Source organism: Marmota monax, unplaced genomic scaffold (genome assembly GCF_021218885.2).
Source record: "Marmota monax isolate L192 unplaced genomic scaffold, Marmota_monax_Labrador192_F-V1.1 WCK01_AAM20220418_F8-fsc00379, whole genome shotgun sequence".
NCBI classification, from domain to species: Eukaryota; Metazoa; Chordata; class Mammalia; order Rodentia; family Sciuridae; genus Marmota; species Marmota monax.
Window position 1 is genome coordinate 779,989 of NW_026693072.1, and position 24,918 is coordinate 804,906.

The 24,918-nt window shown below is 33.9% G+C and overlaps 1 protein-coding gene across 1 annotated transcript; it reads left to right on the forward strand.

Moving 5' to 3' along the window:
* Positions 1-391: 391 nt before the first annotated feature.
* Fmr1nb (FMR1 neighbor) lies at positions 392-21,332 on the forward strand (the record flags this gene model as incomplete). Its single annotated transcript, XM_058582498.1, has 4 exons — positions 392-710; positions 14,913-15,032; positions 18,959-19,099; positions 21,236-21,332. Coding segments are annotated over exons 1-4 (677 nt in total), but the record flags the coding sequence as incomplete, so codon positions are not given.
* Positions 21,333-24,918: the final 3,586 nt, after the last annotated feature.

The window sequence follows — 24,918 nt, forward strand, 5'->3', positions numbered from 1 at the left end:
AGGAATGCACGTGAGGAGGAATAAGCATCCAAGATAGGACTATAAACAAGTTATTTATTTGTGTTGATGTATGATAAACAGTCAGGCTACTGACATGGCCTCAGCCTCATACATGCATTTATTGAATAAGCAGTTAACAAGAACCTATACGGGTTTTAAATGGGGCAGGGGTGCGCAAGACACCATCCAAGGAGTTTAAAGGGGGCAAGACATTGGAAAGAGACGATATTTCACAGGGAAGGATCCTGACTCAGGCCTCGTGAGGGCTTCACGTGCCACGAGAGCTCCATTGCCCAGGGGCTTCTGGGTCATGGGCTGGCCCCAGGGGCTTCTGGGTTGTAGAGCAGTTAGTCAGTGAGTCCACAATTCGGTGGGGTGGCATACTAGAGCCATGGCATCCAAGCTTCGGTCAACAAGGCGGAGGACTAGGTCCAAGAGCCGGGCAGTGCGGGGTGCACGAGCAAGGCTGGTATCTTGTGAGGCAGGGTGTAATGTGGAGAATCTGGCTACCGTGACGCATCCAAGGAACATCATTTCTGGTCGCGAGGCCATCATGGCAGCCACGCCTCAGACTAGCTGGCTGACATCTCTGAGAGGCTTCAGAGCCAATACACGCCAATCTTTGATAAAAATGTGGACCTGCAAGAGATTGGGATTTGTCACGCTGTCCATTATGGCCCTACTGTTGCTGGGCTGCTACTTCAGCTGTGGTGAGTGCTGATTCCGGACTACACCAAGCGTCACTAGCGATCCATGGGTGGGGGCACGCCAACACCGTTCCTTTCCTCTCTGTGATCTTCTCCCTGCCCAAGCCAACTTTGGCCTGGGCACGTCTTGACGTCCTTCCTGTGTTTTGTCCCTCAGCCTCCTCAGTCAACCTCATAAATTCCTTCCCTCGCTGTCCTCACTGCCTGTCTTCTTTCACCTCCAGCCTCCCTAATCTTCCCACCTTTTTTATTGAGCAGAAGTTCAAACAGTATAAAGGTATGTTATAGTGAGTGGTTCAGGTGATTTAGTGTATTGAAATGTTCAATTATCACATTTATTTGGTTCTAAAATATTTTAATTCCCTCAAATTAAAACCTCTACCACTGACTGGTAATTCCCCATCCTATTTTACAGCATTGTTTTCAGGACTCAGTAGTACTCCATTGCATGGATATGCTACACTTTGTCCATCTGTCTATCAAATTTACCAGATTTGGGTTTCCCTTTTAGGGCACAATTGTGCTTTGGATTTTTTTGTACAAGTTTTGTTGTCATTTCTGGTACTACAGAGTGAACCCACCGGTGCAATACCACTGACCTACATGCTCAGACCTTTTTTTTTTTGGCACCGGGAATTGAACACAGGCACTCCACTAGTGAGCCACTTCCCCAGACCTATTTTATATTCTTTATTTAGCTACGCTGAATTCCTTAGCCCTCCCCATTGCTGAGGCTGGCTTTGAACTTGGAATCCTCTTGCCTCAGCCTCCCAAACCAATGGGATTATAGGAGTCTGTCATCATACCTGGCACTATTTCTTTTCTTTTTTTTTTTTTTTTTTTTGGTACCAGGCATTGAACTAAGGAGCACTTGAACCACATCCCAGCCCTATTTTGTATTTTATTTAGAGACAGGGTCTCTCTGAGTTGCTTAGTGCCTCCCTGTTGCCAAGACTGGCTTTGAACTAATCCTCTTGCCTCAGCCTCCCAAGCTGCTATGTTTATAGGCATGGGCCACTGTGCCCAGAATTTATTTATTTTAAGAAACCGTCTGGCCAAGTTGTGAAGGCATCTGAAACTTGTGATCCTTCTGCCTCCATCTCCTGAGTGGCTGGTATTGCAGGTGTATGCCAGCATGCTAGGCCTTTTACAAGTTCTTCTGTAGACATACTTTAAGTTCTGATAAATTTTTGGATTTATTTCTGGGCCACCAGTGTGGAATTATGGAGTCACATGGGAACTCCATATTGAACTTTTGGAGAAACTCTCAAGACTGTTTTATAAAGTGACTAAATAATTTTATATCTCCACCAAAAATATTTGAGGGTTCCAATTTCAACATTTGTTATCCCTACTTTTTGATTATAGTCATCCTCATAGATATGAAGTGGTATCTTCTTATGGCTTTGATTTGTGTTTCTCTAATATCTAATGAGATTAAGCATCTTTTCAGGGACTTTTGTTATGCTATTTGTATATCTTTGCAGAAATATATTTTCACATCATTGGACCATTTTTTAAAATGTATTGTTTGTGGTTTCATTGACAAATTGCAAGAATTCTTTATGTATTTTGTATATTGGATCCTTATCAGATAATGTGATTTGCAAATATTTCTTCCCATTCTATAGATTCTCTTTTTATTTTCTTGATAATGTTCTTTCATGTGCTAAAGTCCTTTTTATCTATTTTTCCCCTTTGGCTGCTTGGGTGTTTTTAGTAGTTGTGTGTGTGTGTGTGTGTGTGTGTGTGTGAGAGAGAGAGAGAGAGAGAGAGAGAGAGAGATCAATCTAAGAATCCATTGCCAAATCTAAGGTCATGAAGATTACTCCTATGTTTTATTCTGAAAGTTTTATTATTTTAGCTATTATATTTGAATTATTGATCTACCTTGTGTTAATTTTTTTATATGAGGTATGTTAGCGGTGGTTTAATATTGTTCTTTTGTATGTAGATATCCAGTTGTCCCAGCATTCTTGGTGGAAGAGATAATTCATTCCTTAGTAAACAGTTTTGGCACCCCTGTTGAAAATTAGTTGACCATAAATTTGTGGATTTATTTCTGGGCACCTAGTTTGATTCTTTAGATATTCATGTCTATCTCTTTGCCAGTACTATATACTCTTTTGATTACTGCAGCTTTATAGCAAGTTTGGAAGTTGAGATATATGAGTCCTCTGATTTTGTTCACCCATATTGTTTTGAGTATTTACTATATCTCGCAAATCTATGTAAATATGGGAGGAAGCTTTCCTATTTCTACAACAAGGGCATTGAAATCTTTATAGGGTTTTCATTGAATCCATAGCTCACTTTGAGCCATATTGCCATATTGACAACCTTATATTCTGATCCATGAATATGAGATGTTTTTCCTTTATTTGTATCAGTTTCCAATTTATTTGAGTAAGGCTTTGTTGTTTTCACTATATAATTCTTTATTTTTTAGATGTTATTGCAAACGAAATGGTTTTCTTTTCCAATTGTTTATTGCTGTTATATAAAAGCACAACTGATTTTTATGTATTGGTTTTGTATCCTGCAAATTTGCTACATTTGCTCATTAGCTCTAGTACATTTGTTTTCTTTTTTGAATTCTCTTGTCCTAATGCACTTATAGGCTGGTTCTCCCATTCAGTGTTGAATGACAGAGCATGTCATTTTCTTTTACCAGACATTAAAGGGAATTATCCTATAATTATATCATTATGTATAATGTTTATGTAGATGTTTTTTGGTAGATCACCAAATAGCAAATATTGGTGTGAAACATATTACCATAATACCTATTCACAGTAAATTATTTTTACATTTTCTCACATCTTTATCAAGATTCAATATCATCAGTATTCTGGATTCATAAAACATGAGATTTATACAGCTGTCCCTTTATCATGCTATAATATATAACAATGTATATGTGCAACTATTTATGAAAAATGTGATATCTAATAAAATTTCCTAGAACTCATGCTTAAATTTGTCTGGATCTGATATTTTCATTTGTCTATTTGCTATATTTTTGTGGCCTTTTCCAATATTCTACATATAAATATTATTTGTAAATGGAGATAATTTTACTTCTTACTTTCGACTTTGGATGCCTTTTATTTCCTTTTGTTGCATAATTTCTCTTGCTAAGGCAGTTATTATAATATTGAATAGCAGTGGTGATTGTGGGCCTGTTTGTCTTAATGGGAAAGCTTTCAAACTTTCACCATTGATTATGATGATAGCCATTGGTTTTTCATAAATGTTCTTTATCCATGCTGAGGAAAATTTCTTGTTTCTAGTTTGCTGAGGAAATTTGGATTTTGTCAGTTTTTTTCTGCATCAATTGTAATGATTTTTCCCTTCATCCTACTAATGTGGTGTATATTACATTGGTTGCTGTGCTTGTGATTTCTGTTGAAACATCTTTGTATTCCTGGGATAAACTCCAAGTGGTCACCATGGATATCCTTTTAATTATGCTGTTCCATTCGGTTTTCTAGAATTATGTTGAGGAATTTTGAATCCATATGTATAAATAATAATTGTGTGTAGTTTTCTTGCTGTGTCTTGATCTGGCTTTGGTATCACATTAATACTGGCTTCATAGAATTAGTTATGAAGTGTTCCCCCTCATTTTCCCTAAAACCTTCTTTACATTATCTCTGCCACATCTAATAAATTCCCTTACCTCACCACTTAAAGTACTAACTTCTGTCTATTCTCTAAAAGCCTTTTCACTTCTAACCTCACCTTACTAATCTCTCTTACTTCATTGCTCAAATTATTTCTTCTTCTTCCCTTTATAAATACCTTTCTTTACATATTCCCCCCTCATGAATCCCTTCCCATTCTCACCTCCTATTGCAAAGCTCTAATCTTTCTTATGTTTACTCACATTTAAAATGCCTTCTTTTCTCTCTAAAGCCTTTCCATCTCAAAGTATTTCCTTTTCTTACTTTGTGCTTAAAGGCCTTTACTTCCTCAATGATATGCTCAAATTTCTTCTCTCCCAGATCTCCACTTACAAACACATTTTACTCCCATCCCCCTCCCAGAGTAAATAACCATCTTAACTTCCCCTAACATGGGCCTTCCTTCTCTCACTAATGCATTCACTTCTTCACCTTCCCTTATATAGACATTTTCTCCCTTGCCTCTTCTCAGAGAGTTCTTACTTCGCTTATCTCCCCTAACATTTATTATCCTCCTTCCTTTATCAATTTTTTTTACCATGCTCTCCACTTACAAAATTATAAACTCCCCCACCTTCCCTAGCAAATACCTTCACTGCCTCCACTATCCTCACGGTTTTATTTTCCTTCCTTTCTCCCACTTCAAAGGCTTTCTTCCCTCAATTTCCCTTACAAAGAAAAAATTCCCTTTGCTCACAGAGTACTAAACTCCTATACCCCCTTTCCCTATAAAATTTACTCCTTCAACCATGTTCACAGAGGCCTTCTTTCTGTGGTTTTTGCCTAGGTCCTCCCTTTCTTATCCTCACAAATACTTTCCTTCCCTCATCACCTTAAAAGTCCTTATTGAACTTCCATTTAGTTTCCTTCATTTCTCAAAAGATAGTCCACCACATCCTTTGAATAGTCTTCATTATTGTTCTTTCCTCTGTTTTCCTCCTTAAGACTTTCCCTCCCTCAAATTCCTTCCTTTACCTCTTTGTTTATGTTCCTCCAATCTTTCACTTACTCCCTTCTCAGTATCCTTCTTTTAGCCTTTCAAAAGGTCTCCTCTCCAGATTTTCTCTCTCAAGTATCTAAAGGTAGTTGACTTCTTCCTTCAAAGCCTTCTTTTCCTGCTCCTACTGAATGATCTTGCTGCCTCACTTAAACTTTCCCTCCCCACCTCCTCCAAATTTCTCCCCCACTCACTCAGCTATTTTTTTCTTTTCCCTACTCTTCTATCCTTCCATCCCTAAGTCTAACATGGCCTTCTGAAAAGAGCCTGCTCTATCTTATGGCCATGATGGCCTGCTCTTTCTCCCAGTTCCCTCACAATGGTATTATACCTCCCCATCTGAACAAAGGCCTTAGATTTCCCAGTGTCCCTTACTATTTCCAGCTAATGTCCCAAGTCCAATGACTTTTCATTCTTCTTACCTCTAATTTCAATGGCTTCTTTCTCTTTGCCATCTTCAGATGCCTTTTACCTCCCAACCTTCTGCAAAGTTTTTGTGTAAGAGATAGACAAATAAATATGGGGCAAGGACATTGCAAATAAAAGAACAATATACACTATGTTCCAACTATTTGGATTTATACATTTTTTCAGGGATTAAATTCAAAGTTAAATAAAGTGTATGCTGTGCTTTATCAACTATTTAAAGAAAAGTTACAAAATAAGATTGCTTTTGAAAAATATTAAAGATACTTTAAAATTATTGATTTATCATATTACCAAAATTATTTGTATTTATTTTTCTTCCAATTTGTATACAATACCAAAGTATTTCTGAATTATTTGTATTTTATTTGAAAGTTAGTACAACACTGAAAGCCTCCTCATCCTCTTAAAAGGCAAAAAATAAAAATAAAACCTAAAATTTAAATTGTACTTCTAATTTTGAGTAGAGCTCCCAGAAGAGAACTGTCTATTCAGTGGGATTTATTTATTTTAATGAAGACTTTTTCCATTGTAGGTTTATTTTCTCCTAATATAATTCACAATTCATTCTTTATATTATCAGATTTCCCATATTCCCAGGAGGTAATATGTAACTGTATGGGTTAAATATAATTTTGCATTGAAAATGTTTTCACTTAATTAATGTAACTAAAATGCCCTATGTTATGGGTTGAGCCATAGCTCCCCTCAAAATGTTCAGCATTTTAATCCCTAGTACCTGAGAATGTGACTTTATTGGGAGATAAGGTCTTTATAAAGGTGATCAAGTTAAAATTATGGGATCTACAGTGGACTCTAATAGAATATGACTGGTGCCCTTATTAAGTAAAGGGAAAATTTGGTTCTAGACCCAAATGTTGAATTCTAGAAAGAGGTAAGAAAGACTTTTTGAATAGATACATAGAGAAGGCAGACTTCTTTAAGTCAAAGAAAGAAGCCTTTTCTCATAACCCTCAGGAGCATTCAGCTAAACCCCTAAATTTTGAACTTCTAATCACCAGAATTGTGAGACAATAAATTTTGGTTTTAAGATACTCAATTTATGGTATATTATTTTAATAGCAAAGTAAAACATATCCAGAGGTAAAATAATTTGTCCTTGGCCTTGGAGAATTATAGTGAAAGCAGAATATGTGGTTCTGGTATTAACATTCCCTTTGTCTTTCTTAGACCCTTCTGAGTTCTCTTGGATTTAATACCACCAAGAGGAATTGAGGTTGAGTGACTGAAGGTAACTCTGGGATATCTCTAGTTTATATTGTAATTTGGATTCCTGGCCAAGTTACTTTTTGGGTTATACTTATACAACAGTCATATGGACCAGTGGCATGAAAGATGAGGATGCAGATTGTAGACTGGCATTTTGATCCCAACTCCCCCACCAGTTCTTTAGAAACAGGGAGCACTTCCAAATTCATTCTATGAGGCCAATATCACTCTGATTCCAAAACCAGGCAAAGACACATCAATAAAAGAAAACTTCTGACCAATATCTCTAATGAACATAGATGTAAAAATTCTTAATAAAATTCTGGCAAATCAAATACAAAAACATATAAAAAAGATTGTGCACCATGATCAAGTGGGATTCATCCAAGGGATGCAAGGTTGGTTCAACATACAGAAATCAATAAATGTAATTCACCACATCAATAGACTTGAAGATAAGAATCATATGATCATCTCAATAGATGCAGAAAAAGCATTTGACATAATACAGCACCCCTTTATGTTCAAAACACTAGAAAATCTAGGGATAACAGGAACATATCTCAACATTATAAAGCTATCTATGCTAAGCCCCAGGCCAACATTATTCTAAATGGAAAAAAAATTGAAGGCATTCCCTCTAAAAACTGGAACAGGACAGGGATGCCCTCTTTCACCACTTCTATTTAACATAGTTCTTGAAACACTGGCCAGAACAATTAGACAAACGAAAGACATTAAATGGATGCATATAGGAAAAGAAGAACTCAAATTGGTACTATCTGCTGATGATATGATTCTATACTTAGAAGACCCTAAAACTATTGAATCAATTCTTATTGTGTATCCTTTCCAGAGTAGATAAAAAATGAGAAATAAAGATGAACTCCGGTAATATCATCAAATTGCTTTAGCTCCTGGATAAAACATAGTAACTAGATTCTGTTTCATTATTATATTATAATTCTGTTATTCTTGGGGAGTGAATGAGGCATTGCACATAGAAAGTGTCTGCATGCCATATATATAATTGAGCAACACCTTACTCTTGCTTTAACCATGTGTGCATGTGATGTAGTTGGTGGATCCCTAAACTAGGAGTTAGGAGACCTTGATTGTTGTTATTCTGCCACTGATGTGCTTTGTGACCTTCAGTGGGTCATTTTACCTTTTAAGACTTTAATTTCTTTGTCTTAAAAAATAAAAAAAAATACTAAATGCATTTTACGCCTGATTAGTAATTTGTATTATTTCTTCTTAACTCTTGGTTATCTTAAAGCTACCAGTTAGTTATTTTTAAAATTTAAACTACCTCACTTTGCAATGTATATTTATTTAAAAAGGGAACTGTGGCAGTTATAAATTGAAAACTGGTTGTATTTGCTGTGATGAGATGACAGTATCAAAATACATACCCTGAAAACAAAGTAGTGCTAATTTAAAATTTTAAATAATAGAAATAAATGATGAAAGACACAGAAAATATTTACTCATTTTACATTGTACTGAACACTTCATGTAAGACTTCATTTAATCATTATAATCTTTCAAAGTAAATATTATCCCCATTTTGTACATAAGTAATCTGAGGCAAAGAGAAGATTATTAACTTGCCCAAGTTCATGAGCTAGTATGTGACAGAGCCAGAATGCAAATTCAGGTCTGTTTTTTTTTTTTATTGGTTCTTTTTGGTTGTACATGACAATAGGATTCATTTTGACATAATTATAAAGGCATGGGAATTTTGAGACTATGGTCCAGAAAAACAACTGCATAGTTAGACCCTCAAAGTCCAAACAGAATCTTTTGAAACACCATTAGCTGCTGTTCTCATTCTGTCTCCTCACCTTCTTTCATTCAGTTCCCCATCTGACAGACCTTCCCCAGTCCAGACCTGGCAACATAATTTGTAAAATGAAAATACAGGCTCCCTAGTAAGAAATTTGTTATGGATTTCAGGTTGTCAACAGTCAGTAGCAGAATATTAGATCAAGCATGGGGCCCCTCTAAGAGAAGGGACCCGGTACAATTGTAAACACCACATATCTAGGAAGTTCTCTAAACTGAGTCTGATTTTTCTTTTCCCTTGAAATGCGGTTTAGATTTTCAATCTTTTTTTTTTCATAACAGGAAAATTAAAAGATAAAAACTCTTTGTGACAGGGAAACATAATTGGTTCTTTACCATTTCCTGCTGCCATTTAAGGAAGCTGACTCCTAATAATCTTTTATTTGCTGAGCATGCTAATGAGTCTAAGGATGCAAATTAAAGGCCAAGAGGATGAAATTATTCTGCATATGAAAAGCGTTGCAAGAGGGAAAGGAAGCTGGAGGCAGCATGGCTGGAGAGGAAGATCCAGGAAAAAAAGATTTGTGTGCTGACTAGCTGTTAGGCAATTTGGAAGAGAGGGAAGGAAAGATGACAGTGAGCCTGGGGAAGAAAGAACAAGGATGTTTAAAGGGATTTTATAAAATTTTACCATTTGATGTCACTTTTGTAGGCTTGAAATGCTACTAATATTTTTCTTTTACACTTTTAAATAAATACATAAATAACAAAGAATTATACATCCATAAGTATTCCATCTGTATTCCACCTAATTGTACTCATACCACATTTTGAGTAATAACTATTCAAGTTAATTTTTAAGTAATTGTCTTTAATAGTAGAGAAGAAACCATAGGTGAGCAAGGTTAAATGTGTTTGAAATTTGTTCAGGCAACCACCAGTGGTGTTATTTGAGTAAATATGTTTAATTCCCTCCCCAATTTCAAATACCTGTTGAAATTACCAAAAGATTATTATCATGGACAACTGGAAAACCTAGAAGAATGCCACCTACTATTTGTATGCCAAGAATATGGTCTTCTGAAAGAATGAAGGCCAGACAAAATTGAGAGAAATCAAAGAAACCTGTGTTTCTCCTCAGATTCAGCACAAGCATATCTGGAGGCTAAGGCATTTTGATCTAGGGATTCTACAAAGAGGAATAAATCTCTGTTTTTGAGGGACTCAAGAGAAAACACCACTTTTGGGATATAACCTAAAGTAGAGACTCAGTGTGTGGTATGCTATCACCAGCCAATGCTGCAGATGACATGCTGAGTCAAGTGGTAACAAGTATGGTCAGTTGGATAGGGGGGCCACTAAGAGAAGGGCAGTACAAAGATCCTGGTAAAGCCTCTTTTAACTATAATTGCCTCCCTGTGTCATGTAGGACAGTGAACCCCCTGTAATCATGCAACATTAATTTAATTTTGTGTCCCCTGATCTATAAGTGCTCTTCCAGGCCCTTTGTGTAGCCAGCTACTTCAAATCTTAATTTTTTTTAGCTTAAATATCACCTCAGAGAGGCCAACCCATATTTAAAGCAGGCTTTCTATCTTATTCTGTATCAGTATTCACTTTGTTCATAGCACTTATTACAATTTGGAATTATTTAATTCATTAGTTTACTTGTTTTTTGTCTGTCTTTTCTACTGTATTGTAATAAGCTCCATGAGAGCGGGAATCTTTTTTTTTTTTTAAAGAGAGAGAGAGAGAATTTTTTAATATTTGTTTTTTAGTTTTCGGTGGACACAACATCTTTATTTTATTTTTATGTGGTGCTGAGGATCGATCCCAGCTCCCTGCGCATGCCAGGCGAGCGCGCTACCGCTTGAGCCACATCCCCAGCCCGAGAGCGGGAATCTTGTCTGACTTGTTCACTGATGTATCCTACCCAAATGTAAAATATAATAGGTATTCAATAATAAGTATAACTTTAAAAAAAATATTGACAAGATATGTCATGCATGGCGAAGATAAAATTTTCATGAATATATACTAATGCATAGTGTTGAATACAAAAACAGTTAAAATTCAAGTAGAAATGGAAAAAAACTACAATAATGGTAGGAAATAATATATATTTTTTAGTCGTTGACATAGAAAATATAGTTCATTCAGATAATAGAATTTAGCTTGATTTAATATTTATAATGGAATTCATTGTGAGAATACATTTTCAAATGTCTTTGAAAGTTTTTATTAAAATGAGAAAGAAGATTTATCATTGATATCAAGGAAATTTAAAAGTGTAAGTCAATATTCCTATGATTCTGTTCTTATAATTACTTTTGTAAGTGGATAGTTTCCTAGGGAAATGAAAATAATGAAATTGACTCATGGATAAGAAGAAGTAAAAAGTTAAAGAACTATATATACCCCTCCAAAAAGTAGACTCAGAATTGAATTGATGAATTTTCTCGAAACTTAATGGATAAAATAATTATTATGCTGTTTAAATCATCTCACTATAGAAAAGATAGGAATTTTCCTAGATTATTCTATGAAGCAAGTGTAACTCCCATGCCAAAATCTATAGGTACAGCAAATAAAACTACAGATACACTTAAGAATGTTGATCCACCCTGGCATGAGGGTGCATGCCTGTAATCCCAGCAGCTTGGGAGGCTAAGGCAGGGGAATCGTGAGTTCAAAGCCAGCCTCAGCAAAAGTGAGGCACTAAGCAACTTAGACCCTGTCTCTAAATAAAATGCAAAATAGGGCTGGGGATGTGGCTCAGTGGTTGAGTGTCCCTGAGTTCAATCCCCAGTACTCCCTCAAAAAATATTGATCCACAAAGCCTACAATAGCATTAGAATTTGTGGGCTTTATTTCAGGTATGCAACATTTTAATATTGGAAAATATTAATATTTAACAGTTGATATACAGGAAGAAATATGGTCATGGAAATAAATAATGAAATCGTTTGATAAAATCCTGCTTCTATTTTAGATTAAAACTGAAACAACAGAAAATTTGTAATAAATTATGATTAGATAAATACATCCTTTATTTAATAAAAGATATCTGTCCTAGGGCTGGGAATGTAGCTCAGTGGTGAGGGCACTTGCCTAGCATGTATGAAGCCTGGGTTTAATTCTCATTTCATATCTATCTATCTATCTATCTATCTCTCTATCTATCTTAAGCTAGCATCCAACATTATACTCGATTAAAAACTAACATTCCTATTAAAGTCAAGAAAAACTAAGAATGCCTATCATTATAGTGGTTATTCAACATAGATTTAGAAGTAAGTTCTAAGTAGTGGAATGAAAGAATAAAACGAATCATGTAAAACCACAAGAATGGGAAATTACCCACTTGAATCAAAGTGTGGAATATGATATGTCAAGAAATTTGTAATGTTTTGAACAACTCACAATAAAAAATTTAAAAAAAAATAAACAATAAAAAGCAAAAAAAAATGGGAAATTATACTCCATGTATGTATAATATGTCAATATACACTCTACTGTCATATATATCTAAAAAGAACAAATAAAAATTTTAAAAAAAGAAGAAGAAAAAGAACTATTAATATTGGAAAGAAAGGAGACAAAACTGTCTATACTTATGATAATATGATTGGCTATATGGAATTAAATTGAAGAAAAATAAAACTAATGAAAGTAAATTTATGGGAGTAAGTAGGTAAGAAAATATAAGAACAAAAATAAATAACTCTCTTATGTACCAGAAATCAGCTATAAAATGTGGTGAATGGATAATATTTATATAACAACAAAATATTTATGATACCTGAAAATAAATATAAGAAAGGTGCAGGATATACATAAATGCAACTATAAACTTTTACCCAGTGATATAAAAAGAGACTTGAATAAATGGAGAAACAAAACAATAATTAGGTGAGAAAATTTAGCAAACTACCACTTCTTTCCAAATGAATCTGCATTTAACTGAATTTATGCCTAGCATGGGACACACAGTAAATAGTTTTTTGAAAGAATGCTTAAATAAATGAATACAATCACAGTAAAAACCTAATTAGGATTTTTTTTGACTTGACAAAATTGTCCTAAGTTTCATCTAAAAAATTCTTCAGAGTTCAGAATAAAATTTTGATAAAAAAGATTAATGAAATAATTGCTAGTTAAGCTTATTAAAACAGAACAATAAAAGATCAATTTTCACTGGTATTGATGCATGAACACATAAATTCGTGGAATGATAAAATGTCAAGAAACGGGTCTATATAAAAACTTAGAATGTGATGATCTTATAAAATAGAAATGATGAATTTAATTTTCTTCACTTTTTTTGGTTTTATTCAAGAATTCTAGACAGAAAAGTAGGTTTTTGTTCTATTTCTTTAGCAATTTTAGCTATTATGGCTACACAGTAGCACCAACAGTTTTCCTCATAGTCTCTTAGATAACTTATTTCTATTTTTCTCTAGTAATAATAACCTATTATATATTTTATGAAGATCTGAAAGAGAGGAGTTTGAAGGCTCCAAACCTAAAGATATGGTGAAAGGGAAATGTTCATTACCATGACCTGATTGTTGTGTGCTATATAAATTATTGAAATATCACACTATAGAAAATATTTACAATTAATACATGTTAATCAAAAATATAAAGGATGGATTTAATAAATAGTATTAGGAGAGCTTAAAATGTATCCCTAATTAATAACATATCCCAAAATGTATAACAAATGGATTAAATATTTTAATTTTAAAAGTGAAATGTTGAAGGAACCATTAGAGTGCAGAATGTCTTCCTAAACATGACCTGAAAAGCAGAAATATCAAAAAGATTGACAGATTTTAAGAAATAATAATGAGATTGATAGATTTGATTACAAACAAAACTTGAAATTTCAGAACCTCCCAACATCATAAATCATGTAACTGACTTCCTTGAAAAAATATTTGTAACTTGTGGCAGATTAAGACTTAAGTTCCCTATTACACAATTGAATGTATGAAAGATGTAAACTTAACTGATGACTAAAGGTGCAAATCAAAACAAAAGGCATTTTGTTTTAATTTGGCCATCAAATTCGGAAATTACAAAATACAGGATGGAAGAATATTGGTACTTTCTTGTACTACTTGTAGAAGTATACTTTGGGGTAGCTTTGGAGAGTAATTTGCATATGGTCAAGAGCCAATCAATAAGAATTTATGTTAAGAACTTTTTCATAAATATCTTCATATATATATAGCTCCAGTGATAATCTGCAAACCAGTGATAATCATTGCCGTGTTCTTTATAACAGCAATAAATTGCTAACAACCTAAATTTTTTTTAATAGGGAAATAGTTAACAGTTATAATTGAGCTTTATATTGAAATACTGGGGTATTATTTTTTTAATATTTATTTTTTTAGTTATAGGTGGACACAATACCTTCATTTTTATTTTTATGTGGCGCTGAGGATCGAACTCAGTGCCTCACGCATGGTAGGTAAGCGCTCTACCTCTGAGCCACAACCCCAGCCCCCTGGGGTATTATTAAAGAGAATGATAGGTAATAATGATATGGACAAACCTTTGCTAACCTTCTGTTTTATAGGAGCGAATTGTGTAAACATGGCAAAAATGTTCTTTGAAATACTGAGAAAGGAGGATAAGAAAGGTTTTATTGTACCTAAGACCTTAATTTTTATCATTATATAAGGAAGCCAACATATTTGCCAAGAATTTCTGTGATGAGTTCTGATTTAGTTGGAATATATACTTTTTCAATTTATAGGCCTTTAAATGTCAGTGTTGTTTGTCAGAGGGAAGTTCACTATTATAAATCATTTCACAGGGCAATAATAGAATTTGTCAGCCTAAAGCTTAAGCATTTGTAAATTGAATACTTTCTTAGTTTCATAGGAAAGGAGAACTATAATTTGATTATTAATAATACCTATGATACTGTGAGATTAAAATACAATATCTGTTATCTATTAGACTTTCCATAATTAATTTCAGCAAAAATAATTGCTGTTAAAGGGTCATTGATAGTAATGAATGCTGTATATGCTGTGATTAATAATTTTAATTTTTCTAAAGGGTTCTCAGATTCTGTGACTGCAAATGAATTCATCCTATGGAAGAATAAAGATGCTGATGGCCAATCTCTGGAAGAAACATCCACTTGGAAAGCTCTGTTGATTTTTTTCTTTCCAACAAGTAAGTTCTTATTTGACCTTTTTGTCAATGTCCTTGTTTTGAAAACAGAAAATGGATCCTGCTCTGCCCTTTGCCTTAGGCAAGATAATCTCTCATCTCAATATCCTCATCTTTAAAATGAAAATATTTACCACAAAGTCTTGTGAGGGTGAATCAAGACAATTATTTGTAAGGCATTACATAAATGTTTGTTATTCTTCACAAAATATATTTCCTTCACGAATACCTAAAGCTTTCAAAATTTACCTGAATAGCATTGCCAGAAATTTAGTCATTGACTCAGTATTGTGAAATTGATGTTGTCTGTGGCATTAAACAGAATATTGTGTGGCTTTGATGTTTTGAAGTATAACAGATGTTTTCCCATCTGTTTTAATGATAAAAAGTACAGGTTTCAAGTCACATCTTCTTTTTTGTGATTCTGTATATAATGTGTTTATCAAGCACATGATAACCCTTGAGAATTATTAACTACAAATAAACATGTTTCTTTTTGTATAACATGTGGTGCACTTTCAAGCAGAAGCTTCACATAAATTGACCTATGTGAATTGCAAAGATCAAGCTTTTATTAAGAATAGTGTAGAATTTATTCTAACAAAATTTGATGTATGTTTATGAGCACAAATTGATATCCACTGTTTAATTTCAGACCCTACCACCGAATTCTATGACCTTGCATAAATCTTTTCCTGTTTCCATATACTGCTTCCATTAAGTACAAAATAGTCATTAAAATACCTACTATCAATGAGAATAGCAGAATAATTGAGTTCTTTAAAATAAATTAAAATACTGGAATGGTCAAATTGAGTGAAAAAATGAAAAACTGGGAAGGTGTTAATGTTATGTAGGCTAAAAGAATGTTTTACTGAGTGCCAAAGTTGGTCATAAATAACAAAAGACAATTTACACTTTAGAACTTAAGTAAACTGTCATGTGTTCATAATAGCTGTAATATACAAACACTGAAACCATATTTTAAAAGTTATTTGCATTTACCCAAAATTTCTCTTAACCTGATAAAATGAATTGAAATAAAATCATTTTTATGGAATAATTTTTTCAACAAAATCAAATTGTTTCCTTTTTTTAGAAGCATCTGAACTACACTGATTCAAATCTTGAGTGATTAAATATTTATAAAATGTACATATTATCTTGTTTGAAAAGAATAACTAAAAATAGCTAATGGAGAGCATTTTGAATGTTTCAGCACAAAGAATTGATAAATGTTTAAAGTGATGGATATATCAGTTACCCTCATCTCATCAACACACACTGTATACATGTATCAAATATCACACCGTACTCTATAAATACGTATAATTAATATGTGTCAGTTAAAAAGAAAAAAATAATAACTACATGTTCGTAAAATGTGAACTATTTTAATCAATTTGTTTCCTCCTCTATGTAATTGGAGATAAACACTCTTACTGTTCAAGCATTAAAAATAGCCTTGTTTTGCCACTGGACTGTTGTTTGCAAAATATTCATCTCTTAAAGATTAAAATGATAACCTTGAGACAGACTGGTAAGGAAGCTTTAGAGGTCATCTGATCCTTCTTCCTCTTAGACGAAATTACATATTTAAAACTGATAAAATTGCTTTACTCTTTCTTTAAAAGTTTGACACTGTTTGTCTTTGATATGCATTTTCAGTGTTACTTAGGATGTGAGGAAGCCATAAAAATTAAATATGTCTTAATAAGTGAGCAATACATTACAGCAAAATTGCTCTGTTCTTTAAAATTACAAGTGTCTCTTATTGAGTCTGAAAGTTAATTTTAATATCTAGCAAAGTCCATCAGATGCAGTTTAATTATAAAATAATAGAAGTTTAGCATTAGAAGGGACCTAGAGATTATCTAGTCCAGTATCTACTATGATTTAAACCCTCTTTTTAGCATTCCTGGAAAGTAGTATTTATACAATGCAAATAATGGTGAGAAACTCAGGATGAAGTCAGTCTATCCCATCTCTAACTAGATCCTGACTGTTGTCAACCTTTCCTGGGTGTCTGACATTAGAACTGAGTAGGGTATTTCAGATGAAGTCCAACTTGGGGAGAGGAGAGTTATTGTGGGCCTAGCAGAACTGAAGATTGCTTAGAGTATATAACAGTAGGATAAACTTATCCATCTAAAATGTCTAGAAAATGAATATCCAGGTCAATTGGTAATGCATTAAGTTTTTAACTTTGTAGAATTTACTGTGGTCCTTTATTTCCTTATTTTTAAAATGGAGATTATAAAACTTAGTTTGGGAATTTGTTGTGAAGTTTAGTAGTAATGTGGGTAAAGCAAGGTGTCTGTCCAAAGATATGCCTAATGAATGGTATCCATTATTATTTTTATCTTAACTTCAGGAATTGCCAGTCTTTAAAGAAAAAGAATATAATAAAATGTATTGAGAGGTTAAAATATACTTAAAACAATTTAATTGTTCTTTACTGATGTTTTAGAATGATTATAAAATATTTGTTTTTTCTTTAAAGCCTGTAGTAGTTGAACAAAAGATTGAACTGTATCTATTTTTGCCTTAAAACATACCTGAATGTATATATTAATATATAATTTTGTTTGGTATATGTCTATTTATTTAATATACGTATAACATATTTAATATATGTCTGTTTAATTTATGTATTAATGTAAATCTTTGATGTATGTTTTTCTTTTTTTTTTGTTTTGTTTTGTTTGGTATTAGGGATTGAACCCAGGGGTGCTTAACCACTAAGCCATATCCCCAGCTATAACCCCAGCCCAGTACATGAATTTTTTTACAGTTACATGGAACCTTGGTGTTTATGACCAAAACTGCTGCTTTTTAAAGTTATAGAATCATAACTTAAGGATAAATGGAAGAATATTAAAATATATTATAGTGCCTGTATGATAAGTGTACACAAATATTGGTCAATACCAGTGAAATCACTTACCTTACTCTCTCACAATAAAACATAGGAATTTTACTTATTGATGCATTCAATGAGTTACTGTAGCTTAGTAAAATTAAGTAAGAAGTTGTCTGTGATATTGTCTTAATGGAGTATTAACTTTAAGGGCATTTGGCTTGTGATTTAGATCATTATGTGTTATATTTTTATCACTACCACTCAGTTCATAATTTATATTTCCTTTTTTTTTCTCTTTGGTACTGGGGATTGAACCCAGGGGCACTTAACCACTGAGCCACCACCCTGGCCCTTTTAAAAAATATTTTATTCAGAGAAAGGGTCTCTCTGAATTGCTTAGGGACTTGCTAAGTTGCTGAGGCTGACCTTGAACTTACAATCCTCTTGGCCTCAGCCTCCTTAGCCACTGGGATTACAGTTATACGCCACCATGACTGGTTTCCTATATTTTTTAAAATCATTTTTTACCAATGATTTGTTGACAATTTGTATTTTTCTTCATTACATCTACAATTAGAAATGTGATGTTAGCTAGGAATGGTGGTGCATGCAGGTGATCCCAGTGACTCAGGAGACTGAGGTAGGGGGATCTTAAGTTCAAGGCCAGCCTCAAAAACTGAAAGAGGCCCTGAGCAACTTAGTGAGACCCTGTCTCAAAATAAAAAAAAAAAAAAAAAGGACTGGGAATGTATTCAGTTGTAAAGTGCAGAGTTTCATCCCCAGTAGTAGTATAATAGTAGTAGTAGTAGTAGTAGTAGTAGTAGTAGTAATGTGATGTTAAGTAACTCTGAATTTTTTTCTTATTCTCTCATTTAACTCTTATTTTTCCACATTAATTTGTATTTGTATATGTCATCCAATTTTTCAAAATATACCAGCTTATGTTTTTCTTTTTCCTTTATTTAATTGTTTAAATGGGGAAAGTGCTTACTAACCATGTTGAATTCTCTTTTTTGTATTTCTGTATTTGTTTCCAATCTTATTTCTGTATTTCTGTTTTGAAAAGCATGCATTGTAAAGGAGAATCAAGAATTAAAGCCTTGTAAAGAACTGGAGAATCTTAATGAGACTGAATGTTTGAGATACAAGTGCTGTTTTTCATCATCCGGGACCAAGGACTTGAGTTGTTTTACCCCATTAACAGATAGTAAGTTCATCCCATTTCATTTATTTTATTTATGTTTTTAAATTGAGTAAATATTTCACAGTGGTGTAAGTTCACATTTGGATCTCCCAGCTTAACACTTGAAGAGACCTCCCAGCCCTAGAGCAATGCTGTCATTAGAAAGTCCTGAGGTAGTCAGGAGTATTCATGCACAGTTTCTGCTTAACTCCTGGATGGTGACTATCACCATTCAAAATCAGTCTCATTTTTACTTTTGTTTTAATCATTCTCTGCCTTTTGACTCAAGTGTTCTAGGCTCTATTATGCATAACACTCAATGCCTGGGAGATAGTACTGTAGGGGTAGAAAGGGGATGATACCTTTCCTGCTCATCTTAAAGGGTCATGGATGATACCCCTGTAGCAAAAGACAGATTAATAAAAGAAAATCATAAAGAAGTTTATTTGATAATAGTTTTATGAGACACCGGAACCATCAGGTTAAAGATCCAAAGGTGCAGGGTGAGTGATCCAATTTTATATTTACATTCCATGATGCATGGAAAACCATGTAGAAATAAGATTGGACAAAAATAGTATGATCTAATTCTAACAAACTAGGTGGAGAAATCCAGTGAATCCTGTTCATATTGTTCTTGGTCTCTGTGCAACATTTCTTCATCACCAGTATGGGGCAGGGCCCTTTCTGAAATTAGACAAATTAGGTCATAGAATTTCTTTATGGTTAACTCCAAGGCAGAAAGGTGGGGAAGATAAGAGTATTATTTTAGGCATATATCTTATTTTGGATAAAAGGAATTCTAGTTTCTATGACCTGTTTTGGGGAAGAGAAAGTCTAGTTTTTATGCCTTTTCTTTGAGAGAGGTTAAGTGGAGCAGGATATAGGAGCACAGGAAGAGGTCAGAAAGAAACTCTGCTTCTGAGTCCTTTATTTTGGTTTATCATTTTCTGAGTCCCAACAATATCAGTTGGCATGCCTTCACTTTCTTTTTCCTAGCTTTTTTTCCTGAGTAGAATTTTTCCCATTTATGTTGTTTTCAATATCTCAGCATGAAGCAGTAGACCCAAATGTTTCTTGTTAAGGTATGTTTATTAGCTTTTCTTTGTTCTATTGTTTTTGACTTATGTTCTTAATTTTTTTTTCTAAAGTTTTGAGAGCTAGACCATCTGTTTTTATTACCTTTATTTGGATAGTGGGGACATATTATCAGTTGGTCCCATGATGAATGGATTTGATGTGATGGAATACTAACAAGCACTATGAAAAGGATGCATGCAAAACAATAACTTACGTTAATATAATCTCTATTCAATTTACAGCTCTTTGTTGGATATCTAGTATTAATAATGAAAACTAAAGCCTGATCATGAATATAGTGTTATAACTTTCACAATGTCACATGGTATTTATAATTCATTCATTAATTTGGTCTTTATGTTTGTGTGAAGAGACATTTGGTTCTTTTAGAGGAAAAAATTGAACCGTGACTTACAATTCCCCAATCACATTAGAAGGAACTTCCCAATGAATATGAGACTAAATTATGCTTATTCACCTGCAAATTCTTGATTCCTTATTTAATTTAATATTTTGTAATTTTGAAGTAAACATTTAAGAAGCCATTTCTTTACCAAGTTAACTGTTCATAGATTAATTTTCTCCTCAAGTGCTCTGGGATGTATAACATATGGCCACAGAAAAAAGCTCACTTAGGGACAAAAGAGATGTATACTATGCATTATTATAATCTGTTAACAAAAACAGTAGGATCATTTTGCTAAGGTATTCATCAGGAGCAGCATATTGAAAATGCTGCCTTGAATTGCATTTCAAGAACATTCGTGGATGGTGGATGTGTAACTGATGTGATTCTGCAATCTGTATTTGGGGTAAAAATGGGAGTTCATAACCCACTTGAATCTAATGTATGAAATATGATATGTCAAGAGCTTTGTAATGTTTTGAACAACCAATAAAAAAAGAACATTTCTTAAACTCTTGCAGCTTCTAGATTCATAAGGATATTTACCTGTTATATAAGAATACCTCCTTATTTTACTTTATTAAATAATAATTTTATAAAGACTTTATGAAAGAACCCAAATTTGCTTCTCTTGCTTAAGTCATAAAAGTAACATGATATAATTAAACCAACAGAGCCTACACAGATGCTCCGGATGTTTGGGCTTGGTGTGATCAGCATGATCACCCTGGGATGTCTGCCCATTTATTGCTGCTCTCTTTGCCAGAGGAGGTAGGCAAACATAAACTTTTATTCGTGAATTGCTAAGTAAATGTGAATTTTTGTGTATAGGCATATTTATTTAGATGCTTCAGAAATACAGCAATTATGTTTGAGTTCCTTTTGTTTAAAGGAAATAGGTTGGGAAAAACTTAAAAAAGTAGAGTTAACATGATATTTTTTTAAAAAAACATGTTATTTTTCCACAAATTCAAACATTTTCTTGCATAGGGTCTATTCATTCCCTTGTCCAACAACATAAAGGAAATAATAAATTGACAAGCTGGAGGTGTGTGGAATGGGAATGAGTATTAGTTCCCAAAGCACAGTGATTTCTGGAAGGGTTTGTCTTTATTGAGTCATCTGCCATTGGTCTTTAATGGTCATCTACCATTGGATTTCAAAGCCTTGTTCTGTCTTCAATCAAGCAAAACTGTACTAGATTTCCTCTTAGTGTATCATAAGAAATTCTAGTGGGCTACTAGCACAGTGTTTCCAAATTTGTTTATTTTTAATAGCTCCCCACCTACTGGGACAGAGTGGGTATGGAGTATCAGAGCAGAGCCCGGACTAGGGTAAGAATTATGCAGTATTTAGAGCACAGACATTAATAGGAAACAACTCCTTCTCACGTATGTGCAAATGTAGAGGCAGTATTGTCATGACCCTGAGAGTAAGTACTTCCTTAAATTCTCAGGAAAATTACATATTGAAGATTAAGCATCTTTTATGTTTTTGTTCAAGTTAATGGGACAATAGTATCTGCACTCTCAAAAAATTTGGTTAAGATTTCACTGGAAGATTTAGACTACACACCTGTTCCCTTACTTTCCATAAAGATCATCAGGTTTTGGTTATATTACCGTAACAAGACTATTTTGAATCCACTGTTGGGTCACAGTATTTCAAATACTCTAGCTTGCATGTGACAATCAATTCTTTGCTCAGATTTTGCTTAGCTTCCTACTCTGAGCTGATAATGGCTATTCCTTGGTCTTTTTCATTTTTTTTCCAAGATAATTGGGTGTAAGAATGGAGTTTGTTTTTTTTACCCCTACTTCTCTTCAAAGCTTAGTTTCATATAAAAATAGCCCATGATGAAAGTGAAATATTTGATAGAATTTGGTGGTTAGGATTATGCCATATAGTGTATTGGGGAAAATAAGCATGACATACTATTTCATTCCAGTTCCTCTCTTAGTCCTCTGCCAATGAATTTTATGAGATACAGGTCTGCAGGATTTTTTTTCTTTGAAATTAAATCCAAAGGATTATCCCCTGATATGAATATATTGTACTTTTTTATGTAATATAAACTATTTGAGAAACATGAATAGTGAATATGTAAGTGGATTGAACACCATGTGTTTTGCTCTATGTTTTATTTACTTTACTCTTTTGTGTGAGACCAATATGCTTCGTCTATCATCCTAAGCTAGCCCCAGAGCCAGTGGTCACTTTTAGCTTGATATTTAGCTGAGTTTCCAGGAACAATGGTAGAGGGTGGATGGGACACTGTCAGCTTTTCCTGGTAAGCTGATTTTAGAAACAAGGACAATAATTGTGTGAGAATGGAAATCCCATTCCTGATACCAGGTAAGGAGCTAAATAGATACCAAAGGCTGCTAACTCCCCTTTTGGGGGACAAGATATCACCTTAGAAAGCTCTGATTAACTCACTTTTTGTTCTCCATTTCAAAGAATAAGGAGGTAAACAAACTATTAGAGAAGAAAAAAAAATAAATGATTCTATAAAAGGGAAATAGATACAGCAGTAAAATCAATATGTAGCAATCTAAGAAGGAAAAGAAAGAAGCCAAATACAGTTGTTTATCTAAATCACTGGAACTAAAAGCCAAATACAGATCTGCAGTAACATGATACTGGCCTCTTCTCTAAGAATCTTTTGCTTTTTCTGCATTGGAAGTTATCCTTATGTTCTTCCTTCTGGGTCCTGTCTTAATACATTAAATACTTGAGAATTCCTTGAGGAAAAAGCTGTGGTAGTTCTCTTCTCTTGGCCTTCAGTTGCAAGCAAAAACATAGAAGGTTTGACATTCCCCTGCTTCTGCAATTTTGATAGTGACTTTTTTTTATAGACTACCTAAGGAACTAACAGCTGGCAAAGTTGGGGACGTGAACAATTAGAAGTAATCTATTCAAGTAGAAGAAGTGAAAGCAATTCAGGTGAAAAGGATAATCACTCCCCAGAGCCAAATGTACTTCATTCTTTTGGTGCCTCATTCATGCTTTCCTCAGTTGACTATGATCCATTCAGTATTTACTTGTGCTAGATAGATGGAGAATACAGGAACATCTCATAGGCCCTACTTTTAAGGATCTTAAAATCATCCTAAAACAAATCTCAAATATGACACATTTAATTAACAACAGAAAGTAGAATATAATTAAGGAATGAAAAGAGTGTTAGAAATAACTTATAAAAGGTTTGAAGCAGTGGGGAGCAGGGTGAGTGGGAGAGGGCAGGGCAGGTTCCATGGTAGAGATGCCATTTGAGGTGTTTTTTTTTTTTTTTTTTTAATTTGCTCTTTTTATATACACAAGACAGTAGAGTATATTTTGACATACATACATAGAGTATAACTTATTATAATTAGGATTACATTCTTATGGTTGTACATGATGAGTTTTTAAAGGGAGGACAAAGACTCTTTCCATAGAATTCATTACCTACAGATAGATTTGATCTCGTTTCCTTAACTGCTTGTCATTTCTTCCATTTTTCTTTTTCTTTTCTTTTTTTGTACTCAGAATTGAATAAGGGATGCTTTACCACTGAGCTGTGTCCCCAGTCTCCCTCCCCCTTTTGAGACAGAGTACATCTAACTTGCTGAGGCTGGCCTCAAACTTGTGATTCGCCTACCTCAGCCTCTCCATTCTCTCAGATTACAGGCATCCACCACTGTTCCCTGCACTGTTTGTCATTTCTAAGAAGAGGTGGTTTAACATTTTCCCTGGAATAATCTGTAACTGAATCTCTAATTTACTTTTGCTAGATTTGAACTTAGATGTCGTATGAACCAGGTGCACAAAAAAACTCAAGCTAGCTTGAAATGGTTGCACATGAACAACAAGGGAGGGGAGAGCATAAGTGAAAAACCAGTATTTGCTACAGGTAGCCTTACTATAAACTTGCATATTAGATGTGTTTTGAAGTTCATTGCATCCTCAAGGTTATGGAAGATCTATTTTTATCCTCATTAATAGGGATCAGAAGCATCATTAGGTCTAAGTATCACTGATGTGCTTAAGACTTATTTAGAGGAGAAGGAGGGAAAAGATCAAGTTGATGGGAACAAAAGGAAGCATAGGAGGGGGGTTCTAGGGAGAGAGAGAGGAGGAGGGTAGCTGAATTGTTTGCATTACAGTAATAGAATGCCAGTGATGGTGGCTTCAAGGGTTAAATTTACTTTATGGTCTTTTTCTGTTCTTAAAGTTTAAGTCTGTGTTCAACTGCCAGTTAAACAACTGCATATTTAATAGTGATAGGATACTTGAACATGTACATAACTTAGGTAAGATGAGAAAAATCTTTATCAAATTCAGATGAAATGATTTTCATGTTGTTCTTTCTGTG